Source organism: Bufo gargarizans, chromosome 3 (genome assembly GCF_014858855.1).
Source record: "Bufo gargarizans isolate SCDJY-AF-19 chromosome 3, ASM1485885v1, whole genome shotgun sequence".
NCBI classification, from domain to species: Eukaryota; Metazoa; Chordata; class Amphibia; order Anura; family Bufonidae; genus Bufo; species Bufo gargarizans.
Genome location: NC_058082.1, coordinates 207614931 through 207627729, shown reverse-complemented (window position 1 = coordinate 207627729; position 12799 = coordinate 207614931). Strand labels below are relative to the sequence as shown.

Genomic DNA, 12799 nt, shown 5'->3' with positions numbered 1-12799 from the left:
GTCAAACCAGATGTTGACTCTAGAAGACCGGTGGGCGACATAGTCGACGTGGGGCAAAGGAGTCAGAATCCAGGAGTGAGGAGCACGTAAGTATGCTTCCCTCTGCAAGTCAGGCCACGTGGTGGAAAGGGGGGCTCAAAGGGTACAACCCCTTTAATTCTGCCCTGTATCTAGTATTGTATTGACCTATATTGACAGGTATTTAATATAGGGATTTCCATGTAAATGTATTTGAACCAGAACCGCGGCGTAGTCACTTTGTGGACCCCCGTGTTCCACTGCGATGCTGTTTCTTTGGGCAGCTCTGTATTAGATCACTGCTTCTGTATTTTGCTGTGAATAAAGTCACTTAGGAGACGCCTTTGACTGGAGCTGCATGTCCTCTGCTTCTAGCAAAGAACTCATTGCTATTGTCCTCCAAGTTCTAACTAATTGTGGGATTTGTATACTGAGCTTTTCTGGTCAGGTTTCACAATATCTTGGCATCTACGGCTGATAACATACGCTCCATCCTGTCTTATCACATCAGATTGGGTGTATGGTCACGTCCCAGGGGCTTTACTAGGCTATTTTTGTCTTGTGGGAACGTTCACAGCAGGTCATAGAATATGTTGCGGGGCCCCTAATTTACATATTGTGCATCCTATTGGAAGCGGCATAGTGAGAACTGGATTCGTTAAGATCTTATTACCAGCAGTCTGACTCATCCATGTTTTGTTGGATGGGCCAGTGTTAGAAAGGGGCATATCATGAAACAAGAAATTCTGACCATTAATTCTGACCATACGCATTAAATATCTGTCGGATGGGTGCTTGTTCGGCAGACGGCTGTCTCTCCCAGAGGCCCCATAGAGATGCACATTCGGCTTGGTTGAGCAGGCAGGTGATCTCAGTAGGGTGAGTAGAGTAGGCTGCTGGCAGACACCTATGGTAGGGGCTCATCTCCTGAGAACCAAAGAATCGGGCATGTTGAAATCTAACAGCCCGATTATTCTCTCCCCTGGGAGACCCCTACACTCCTTAAATGGTCAGCAAGTCGTGCTGAAATCAGTGTTTGACCAAAATACGTAATCTGTTTATTCAGCTTTTTTCATGAAATGCCTCTGTGAACTCTGTGCAATTTGATGTTGGTTTATAATTGCGTTAGTATCACACTAACTTTATAGCCTCCGTTCCTTGCAAGAAAACCCCCAGCGCAGGCGTCAATTATGCCCATAGACCCCCCCCCATCCCCGTAGTGCCCTTTTAGCATCTGTTGGACTGATATATTTCAGTATACCTTCTTTTTTAACTGTATGTAAAAGCGTAGTTGACTGTGCTTTGTTTTTAGAGGGATATCATAAAAAATTATGTAGCGCACATTATGCTTATTATTTATAGCATTGGAGCTTATGGGCGACTGTATGGTTTTCCAGTGGCAGAGGTCAGAGTCTTCATCCGGAGATATAAGGTGGAGATCCTCCTCACATATACCTGACTGGTGGGAGTCGCAGACTTGATGTGACCAGAGCCTAACCTACCCTAATACTTGAATTAACTATCAGCTTTAAATGAGTATTCCAAGTTTTTACTATTAATGACCTATCCTCAGGATAGGCCATCACAATCTGACACCCCACACCCCTGCCAATCAGCAGTTCCCGAGTAGCTCCAGCACCAGAACTACAACTCTGACTACTGGTCAGCTGGTTTCTGCAGTGGAGCTCCCGTTGAAATGAATTGGAGCAGCTTTGCATTAACCAGCTCCATCCATTACACAGCTGATGGAGCTGTATAGTTCTGGCGCTAGAGGTACAGCTGATCAGTGAGTGTGAGGAGTGTTGGACCTCCACTAATCCGTTATTGATGCCTATCCTGAGGATAGGCCATCAATAGTAAAATCCTGGAATACACCTTTAATGAGAGGAAAATAGGCATTGAAGGGTTGTTCTAAAATTGACTAGTTATAAGCATCTGTTAAATGGGTTATCCCATGATTAATTCACCGATCCTGACACTGTGAACTAAGTATACAGACATGGAGAGCGGCGCCCGGGGATCTCACTGCACTTACTATTATCCCTGGGCGCCGCTCCGTTCTCCCGCTATGCCCTCCGGTATCTCCGGCCACTAAGTTATAGTAGGTGGAGATTTCGGTCACTAAGTTATGGTAGGCGGTGTCTGCCCTTGTTCTGCTGTAGCGCTGGCCAATCGCAGCGCAGAGCTCACAGCCTGGGAGGTTATTTTCTCACAGGCTGTGAGCTCTGCGCTGCGATTGGCCAGCGCTACAGCAGAACAAGGGCAGACTCCGCCTACCATAACTTAGTGACCGAAGATACCGGAGGGCATAGCGGGAGAACGGAGCGGCGCCCAGGGATAATAGTAAGTGCAGTGACGAGATCCCCGGGCGCCGCTCTCCATGTCTGTATACTTAGTTCACAATGTCAGGATCGGTGAAAAGTCCTCTTTAATTAAAAGGAAAATCGACATCATATAGCACATGACAATCTCTTTCTAACAAAGCTAGGACCAGTCCTGTACCTCACATGGATCCAGAGATCTCCCCAATCATTGCTCCAAATTCTCTGCTAGGTTTAAATCCAGCTGGCAGCTCAAGTGGAGTGTCCTTTCTGCTGCAGCTAAGGGTGTGCGTCCTTTCTGCTGCAGCTAAGGGTGTGCGTCCTTTCTGCTGCAGCTAAGGGGGTGCGTCCTTTCTGCTGCAGCTAAGGGGGTGCGTCCTTTCTGCTGCAGCTCTCTCTATCACAGCTCACGAGACAGTTGAAGGATGAAACTGAGCATGTGCGGCCTTCTCAGTAAAAACGGACAAAGAAATAAAAAAATAAAAAACAGCAGGTAGCGCTATACAGATATATTTTATTGAATAACTCAGTGGCTATACAAAATGTTTAATTAGATAAGTATTCAGATCCAGGCACTGGTTTGAAAACTGTGGAATATTTTTTTGTCAGACAAACCCTTTAAGGATGTATTTGTTTTTCAGGTGAGGCCAAAAATCTTCCTTCTTATCCGGGGCCAAACAAGATGCGAGATTGTTACTGTACTGTGAACCTAGACCAAGAAGAAGTGTTCAGGACCAAGATAGTGGAGAAGTCGCTCTGGTAACTATTTCCTGCTTTTACTCATTTGTACTGCGCCCAATAAAATGGTAACTTGTCAGCCAATGACCAACTTAATAGGGTGCTTTATTGAGTTCATAGGTCGAGTGGTGCAAGAACTAATAAAGCGAATTTCACTTTACAAGGGAACCTTCCAAATAGTAACAAGTAAATTGCATTTTCTTGCGAAATAATTTAGTAGAGGAGATCAAACACATAGCCATTGTATGAATCCTAGCTATCCTGGTCTGTGTGTTTTTGATGCCATTTCCTTTTTTTTTTTTTACAATTTCATAATGGTTAATATTACAACATCCCTCCAACTGGGAAGATTTCAACATTTAGGATTACAGTCCCGGAGGTAGAAGAACTGTGATGTCTACATTCCCCGTACCCCTAATGCTGCTGTAAATGATGTGTCTGTGTGTGCTCGCCGCTCTTATGACTTCACTGTTGTGTTTGAGGTCCTCAGACCCTGTGGACTAATATATGTTCTCTCCTGTTTTATGGTAATAGTCCAATAAATAATTGACTGATGTGTGCTGTATAATGCAGACTGTACATATATATATACTCTCCTGTATACACACATATACACCTGCCTTAGGGGTGTGCACTATTACATGGGACATGCTGAAGGCCTGGAACTCCAGGCTTGTGACCACTACCAACCTTATTAGGAATGTAATTGGACAGAGTGTTTTTGGTCACTCTATATTGGTATCATCTAAGCCCTGTATGTTAGTATATACAGTTGAAGCACTGCTACTTGGTGTGGCAGTATAGTATTTGTATTTAAAGGGGTTGTGCCACAAACTGCTTTTCACTCTAGCTTAGGGTTGGGCGATATCAAAAATATTCCCACGATAACTGTATCAAGAAATTTAGCACTATAACAATATATATAGCAATAAATACCCATGTATCCTTTAGTATGGAGGCCACAAGGAGACATTTACTGTATGGGGGCCACAAAGAGACCTTATACTGTATGGGGGCCACAAGGAGACCTTATACTGTATGGGGGCCACAAGGAAACATTATACTGTATGGGGGCCACAAGGAGACATTATACTGTATGGGGACCACAAGGAGACATTATACTGTATGGGGACCACAAGGAGACATTATACCTTATGGGGGCAGCCACCAGGAGACATTATACTGTATGGGGGCAGCCACCAGGAGACATTATACTGTATGGGGGCAGCCACCAGGAGACATTATACTGTATGGGGGCAGCCACCAGGAGACATTATACTGTATGGGGGCAGCCACCAGGAGACATTATACTGTATGGGGGCAGCCACCAGGAGACATTATACTGTATGGGGGCAGCCACCAGGAGACATTATACTGTATGGGGGCAGCCACCAGGAGACATTATACTGTATGGGGGCAGCCACCAGGAGACATTATACTGTATGGGGGCAGCCACCAGGAGACATTATACTGTATGGGGGCAGCCACCAGGAGACATTATACTGTATGGGGGCAGCCACCAGGAGACATTATACTGTATGGGGGCCACAAGGAGACATTATACTGTATGGGGGCCACAAGGAGACATTATACTGTATGGGGGCCACAAGGAGACATTATACCTTATGGGGGCAGCCACCAGGAGACATTATACTGTATGGGGGCAGCCACCAGGAGACATTATACTGTATGGGGGCAGCCACCAGGAGACATTATACCGTATGGGGGCAGCCACCAGGAGACATTATACCGTATGGGGGCAGCCACCAGGAGACATTATACCGTATGGGGGCAGCCACCAGGAGACATTATACCGTATGGGGGCAGCCACCAGGAGACATTATACCGTATGGGTGGTGGAGACCCAGTGATGCTGGCTGACTAGCAGCTGCATTTCATTAGTACACGCTATATTTTTCATTAGAAGTAAGATTAGACCTCAAATCAGACCTCAGATTCCCATCAGACATAAAATAAATAAATGAGAACTTACCTCTCCAGCTCCAGACTTGGCTGCCACTTTGCATATCTTCCTGCACTCACCGCTCCCTGGTCTTCTTTGAGCATGGTGCTGTACTGTGACCTGACCTCGCACAGCGTCGGGTCATACTGTGCGCACAACGTCCTGATGCTGTACACCTTCAGCACAGTGCAGCGAGGCGCCCAGAGAAGACTAGGTACAGCCAGCGCCAGGAGCACTCTATTCACCGCTCCCTGGTCTTCTTTGAGCATGGTGCTGTACTGTGACCTGACCTCGCACAGCGTCGGGTCATACGTCCTGATGCTGTACACCTTCAGCACAGTGCAGCGAGGCGCCCAGAGAAGACTAGGTACAGCCAGCGCCAGGAGCACTCTATTCACCGTTCCCTGGTCCTACTGTCTTCCATTATTAAAGCACTCATTAATATTTGCTCCATAACATGCACTGCCAAAAGTCCATCAAGTCCAACCTGTAATTCTGCTATATTGATCCACGGAACAAATCCCTGGATAAATGTCCATCTTCCTTTTAAAAAGGGGTTGGGCCGAAGGGAAAGGGGTACATGCATGCATAAATACATTAGTATGTGTTTTGTTAGTTTTATTCTCTTTCTTGTATTCTGTTTCATTTGGATGAATCTGATCTTTTATGCAAGTAAGTGATGTATAATAGGGTTAGCATATTAATAGGTCTTACTGTGCAGCACTAGCTTAAAATAAAATCTATTAACACAGACTTTTTTTTGTTCAAGAACCAACTCATTATTATTCCTCATGCGAGTCCCTGTACAGACAAAGCTCAGTGGTGTCTTCTAAAGAGGAGCTTGAATGCACTGCAGGGTCCTGAGTACAGAGAGGGGGGCAGGTTACAGGGCTTATCATCCGAATATACAAGTGGGGTTAATGCATGCACTGGCAGCTTGTCGTATTGCCGAACTGTTGAATTGCCACAGGTAAAGCCTTAGAAGCATCTTACCAGTTCACAGTAACATGGTATAACTTTCTGATTAGATACCGGATTTTTTTTTATGTGTGGTATATGTTGCTCTTTGTAGTTTTGTTGGTCTTGTGCAATATAAATATATAATCTATGTTCAAGAGAATGCCCATGCTAACAACAAAGTTAGTACATGTCTTTAAGTAAAGATGCCCTTCAAGGCTCATTCAGACGACCGTATGTGTTTTGCGGTCCACAAATTGCAGATCCGCAAAACACGGATACCAGCCATGTGCGTTTCCGCATTTTTTTTAGGACGCACACGGCCAGCCCTAGCAATTGTGGACACGAATTGGACATGCTCTATCTATTTTGCGGGTCCACGGAACAGAAGTCTGGATGCAGACCGCACACAGTGTACTGCCCACATCTTTTGTGGCCCCATTGAAATGAATGGGTCTGCTTCTGCGGAACGGATGCGGACACATAAATACAGTCGTGTGAATGAGCTCTTAAAACCCCATTTAAGTAGTATTCATTGTAATCTGAAGGTAAGGGTGCTCATTGTATTAGAGTGCAGCCAAACATACATCACTGCTCTACGGATTATAAGAAAATGAGATTTTTGTTTTCAGTCATTTTTTGCTCATTTTCCGTTCACATGTTTACTGCTTCCTTAGTTCAGTGCACAGTTTAAAGAGGACCTCTCCTGACATACCTGTTTTAGAAACTACTTGCATCTCCCTTGTAGTAATAGTTCTGGAGCATCTATTCTTATGACATTATGATGTGGCATTCCTTTTTTCTTCCTGCTAGAGGTTATGAATGAATTTCTAGAAGTTTGCAGTGAAGGTTCAGATACATGTTACCTGTTGAGGGGGTGTCCCTGCACAATATGACCCTGGAAACACTGATTGGATAGTGGCAGATTGTGCAGGGACAACCCGCCCAACTGGTAGCACCCATCTGGACCTTCACTGTAAACTGCTAGAAGTTAATTTATAACTTCTAGCAGGTATAATAAAGCAATAGCACAATATAGTCATACAAAGAGAAGCTGTAGAGTTGTTATAACATAGGGAATGCAAGTAGTAACTAAAGCAGACATGGAGATGTAACAGGTCCTCTTTAAGACCTACTTCTGTCTGGGTAGCACTTCAGACCCTGGGCTTCCTTTACTTGCATTGGCTGATAGCCAGGAGCATAAGGGATGTAATTCTCCCCAAGGCAGATATATATGAATGAAAAAAACATTAGGGCCATTTATTAAGTCTGGCGTTTTCAACGCCGGGCTTAACAAAGCCCAAAGCTGGCGGTGGTTGCACCCAAAATTATGAAGATCCTCCGCCTGTTCTAAATGTAAGACTGCTTCCGAGCTGTCTTACATTTAGAAATTTTTCTACGCCTGAAACAGTTATAGAAAATGATAAATGAGGGGGGCAGATCCCTGCCCACGCCACGCCCACAATTTTAGACCTGACGTGAGAGGGGAGAATTTGCAGATTGTGGCACAATCTGTGCCTGAAATACGCCTAATATAGGCGTATTTCAGTATCATAAATGACCCCCATTGTTTTTTTGTTAGCATTATAGAATGCTATAGATATTTTTTTTTATGCGTAATGCCCTAGAGCAGGGAGTACTTTGACATTTGTGGACATTTGCCTATATCCCCTATGCAGAGTTAAAACTTCTTACTTTATGTCTCTTGAAAGGGTTAACTTGGGGTACTTTCACACTTGCGTTATAGGATTGCAGCAGGCAGTTCCGTTGCCGGAAATCTGTATGCAAATGGAAAGCATTTGTTTCCCGATCTGAATGCAGATGCAGTATTTTCTCCAGCCAAATACCGTAAGAGGGACTGAACGGAAAGCATCCTGATACATACTGAACGGATTGCTTTCCATTCAGAATGCATTAGGATAAATCGGAAGCGTTTTCTTCCATAAAACTGAAGTGTTTTCTTCCAGTATTGAGCCCCTGTGATGGAACTCCAATACCGAAAAAATTTAACGCTAGTGTGAAAGTACCCTTATACTGTTTAATACAGTGTACCTGAATTTACAAGGCTCTGTGGAAAGGGTTAATGAATACTGAGAGACTGTTAGGCCTTTGATTGAGAAGCTGGTAATTTTCCACAGTGGCCATAGGGTTCAAAGAAGACTGTTTTGGGGGGGAAAACACAGACTTGTTTACCACCAAAAGGCAGACAGACTGACCTTTTGGATGTCTGGTTTTAGCTGTGTTATGTCTGGAAACTTGTTCTTGTCAGGAAAACCTGCTGTGTCATTGCAATTGTGTATAATTAAAGCTCTAATGTAAGTCTATACTAGACGGGAGTTGAAACAATGCATTTGTTTGTGCTGAGTTTCTCCACTCCACCTCTCCCACTAGAAGGTTCTAGTCTAGCAAAAACTGTATATAAGGAGAGCAGTCAGAGCCCCTAGTTTGCTGCAGTTAGGGAACGGTGCTTGGAAGAGGAGACTCTGCCAGACTACTATGTGACCAGAAGAAGATGCAGAGACAGGGATAGGCTGCTACAGACCCTGGGTCACCAGCCTTGGACCCATTGTACCAGTCTTCCAGGGACAGCTAGCTCAGCCATTTCGTCAGCATCAAACACTTCTTCTGCCAGGGAGGAGACTGGAGAAGCCAGCTCAGTGCCTTGCCTGTAATGTTTTATACTTGAATTCCTCCAGTAAAGAAGCACCCTAGTTTACTGCAGACCCTGACTCTGGACTTATTTCCCATTGGGGTGCACCACGCCTTACCATCCCTTCTGGAGAGCAGCAACACGTGGTGACACCTCAACGGTGTCCGGGGAACCCAGCGTAGCGTTAGGGCCACCCGAAACCCCTGCGATTGTTTGTAATAAATATTACCAGCTTGCTCTTGTATACAAAATATATCCATATGTGTAGTAGGCTGATCCACTTGGAGAGAAAATATTGTTAAGGCAGTTCCAAATAGGAGACCCATGCGAAGCCCCCACCCTTCATGATTTTGCAAGGAACAGTTAAAGAGAAGAAATGTTCAATTACTGAGCTGTAATTGGAATGGCAATTTCTTCTGCAGGGTGTAATTGAGAACTATAAGAGAGCCTCATATGCTTCATCAACACAGAACAGATCACATCTACATCTCATTTCCTTCACTGAAAAGTCCTTTTCTTGGGTCCTTACAAAGTGGATTGTTGTGAATAGCTTGCAAAAATAATTTTTAGCGCTTCTCACCTGTATTTTCCAGACTTCCTGACTGATCTAATAAACGATATTGTTACATTAGCTTCAACTGCCAGTAGTAAAGCACAGAAGAGATTTTTAGAATGGGTCAGCCAGTGACCTGAGTGCGGTATAAGGGCTCCAGAGGCTTTTCTTATTTTATTATCCTTTTTTGTTGTTGTTAGTGCTCTAAACCTGCTTGTATGCACCATTAAAGAAGCATTATTTATTTTTTTATATATATATATATATATATATATATATAAACTCCCCACCAGTATTTTAGGGGGTAAGAAATTACACTGCTAGGTCAGTTATAGCCATACATTATAAACCTGGTCATATGGGCTCATATGACTCCTTGCTCTAAACAGGAAAAAATGTGTAAACAGGAACTCAGTTTCTCCTATCAGGATTACTTCCTATGAACTACGGATGAAATTGTCACCAATCAGATCCCTCCTGACAGCTCTCAGGCGCCTCCTCTTCCTTTGTATATCCCTGTACTCTGTTGATATAACGTCTCCCCTATCTAAGGATACTTTCACACTTGTGGCAGAGTGATCCGGCAAGCAGTTCCGTCGCCGGAACTGCTTGCCGGATCCTGCAAAACGTATGCCAACTGATGGCATTTGTAAGACTGATCAGGATCCTGATCAGTCTTAAAAATGCCTGATCAGTCAGAAAAATGCATTGAAATGCCGGATCAGTCTTTCCGGTGTCAACTGGCAAAACGGATCCGGCATTTATTTTTTTCAAGCTGGATCCGGCACTAATACATTCCTATGGAAAAAAAATACCTGATCCGGCATTTAGGCAAGTCTTCAGTTTTTTTCGCCAGAGATAAAACCGTAGCATGCTACGGTTTTATCTTTTGCCTGATCAGTCAAAATGACTGAACTGAAGACATCCTGATGCAAACTGAACGGATTACTCTCCATTCAGAATGCATGGGGACAATACCTGATCAGTTCTTTGCCGGCATTGAGCCCTTTGACAGAACTCTGTGCCGGAAAAGAAAAACGCTAGTGTGAAAGTACCCTAAAAGCACAAAGAGTGTATATGTGTATATATAATATATATTGATTGCCTGCAGTTATATAAACTTTCTTACTCACATTGCCTGTCTGTACTATCTGTGTGCGCTGACTCTCCAGTGTATTTCTATGAGATTTAGCTTCACACTGGTCTGTCTGTCTCCTGCATGTAAGAGTTGACAGGAGAGAGAGAGGCAGAGAGGAGAGACAGGCTCAAGCTGCATGACATAGGAGAGCATGGAGACCCTACAGTGTGAGGGGACAGCAGCTGTGTCACTAATCTGTCATGGCTGGCACAGAGCAGTGCAGTGTGGTGATACTCTGTCCCTTCTGTCTCTGCAAAGCCAGGCATGATGAGAAATGTAGGATTCATTAGAAAACCATATCTGAGGCAAGAAGGAATCAAGATGGCCGACAACTAGAGTTGAGCGAACACCTGGATGTTCGGGTTCGAGAAGTTCGGCCGAACATCCCGGAAATGTTCGGGTTCGGGATCCGAACCCGATCCGAACTTCGTCCCGAACCCGAACCCCATTGAAGTCAATGGGGACCCGAACTTTTCGGCACTAAAAAGGCTGTAAAACAGCCCAGGAAAGAGCTAGAGGGCTGCAAAAGGCAGCAACATGTAGGTAAATCCCCTGCAAACAAATGTGGATAGGGAAATGAATTAAAATAAAAATTAAATAAATAAAAATTAACCAAAATCAATTGGAGAGAGGTTCCATAGCAGAGAATCTGGCTTCCCGTCACCCACCACTGGAACAGTCCATTCTCAGATATTTAGGCCCCGGCACCCAGGCAGAGGAGAGAGGTCCCGTAACAGAGAATCTGTCTTCATGTCAGCAGAGAATTAGTCTGCATGTCATAGCAGAGAATGAGGCTTCACGTCAGCCACCACTGCAACAGTCCATTGGCATATATTTAGGCCCAGCACCCAGGCAGAGGAGAGAGGTCCCGTAACAGACAATCTGGCTTCATGTCAGCAGAGAATCAGTCTGCATGTCATAGCAGAGAATGAGGCTTCACGTCACCCACCACTGCAACAGTCCATTGGCATATATTTAGGCCCAGCACACACACAGGCAGAGGAGAGAGGTCCCGTAACAGACAATCTGGCTTCATGTCAGCAGAGAATCAGTCTGCATGTCATAGCAGAGAATCAGGCTTCACGTCACCCACCACTGCAACAGTCCATTGTCATAAATTTAGGCCCAGCACTAGTGTTGAGCGGCATGTCCCATATTCGAATTCGCGAAATTTTGTGAATATTCGAAAGAATATTCGTAAAATATTCGCGATTATTCAAATTCGTTATTATTTCGCATATGCGATAATTCGAATTTTCGCATCGCATAATACATATGCTATGCAAAATTCACATGTGCGCTAATGAAATCGCCTTACGAAGATTCGCAACTCAATTCAATCACTAATGTATGAATGCAATGCCCTTTGCCTCTGTTCTGGGACAAGTGTAGATATTCGCATGTGCGCTAATAAAATCGCCTTACGAAGATTCGCACCTCAATCACTTTCTAGGGAATGTGAGACTTTTGGGAATCAATCGAGATACAGTGGGGGGTGATGACAGTAGTTGACAGAGTACAGATCAATGTAATCTGTAAGGTGGAAAGTAAAATAAAAAATACGAATATTCGTAAATCGAATTTTACGAAGTTCTACGTATTCGCGAATATGGTGCTATACTATATGAATGCACAGGCCTTTGCCTCTCTGTTCTGGGGACAAGTGTAGATATTTGCATTTGCGTTAATAAAATCGCCTTACGAAGATTCGCAGCTCAATTCAATCACTAATGTATGAATGCAAAGCCCTTTGCCTCTGTTCTGGGACAAGTGTAGATATTCGCATGTGCGCTAATAAAATCGCCTTACGAAGATTCGCAACTCAATTCACTAATGTATGAATGCAAAGCCCTTTGCCTCTGTTCTGGGACGTGCCGATATTCGCATGTGCGCTAATAAAATCGCCTTACGAAGATTCGCGCCTCAATCACTTTCTAGGCAATGTGAGTAAGATCTGAGCTGTTGGACCTTTGGGAAACAATCAATTATATGTGTACTGTAATTTTGTGGGGGGGGGGAAAAAAACAAAAAACGAATATTCGTTTTTACGAATATATAGCACTATATTCGAAATATTCGCGAAATCGCGAAGTTGCGATATTCGCGAAAAAAATTTGCTTTTCGAATATTCGCGCTCAACACTACCCAGCACCCAGGCAGAGGAGAGAGGTCCCGTAACAGACAATCTGGCTTCATGTCAGCAGAGAATCAGTCTGCATGTCATAGCAGAGAATGAGGCTTCACGTCAGCCACCACTGCAACAGTCCATTGGCATATATTTAGGCCCAGCACCCAGGCAGAGGAGGGAGGTCCCGTAACAGAGAATCTGTCTTCATGTCAGCAGAGAATTAGTCTGCATGTCATAGCAGAGAATGAGGCTTCACGTCAGCCACCACTGCAACAGTCCATTGGCATATATTTAGGCCTAGCACACAGGCAGAGGAGAGAGGTCCCGTAACAG

General features: G+C 44.3%; 1 protein-coding gene across 1 annotated transcript in view; it reads left to right on the top strand.

The window, feature by feature from the left end:
• The window catches only part of RASA3 (RAS p21 protein activator 3), a 228394-nt gene that overhangs the window by 78810 nt on the left and 136785 nt on the right, over window positions 1-12799 (top strand). The window contains exon 2 of the mRNA XM_044286304.1: window positions 2981-3098. Within this exon, the coding sequence (XP_044142239.1) occupies window positions 2981-3098 (118 nt within the window). The remainder of the gene's footprint in view (window positions 1-2980; window positions 3099-12799) is intronic.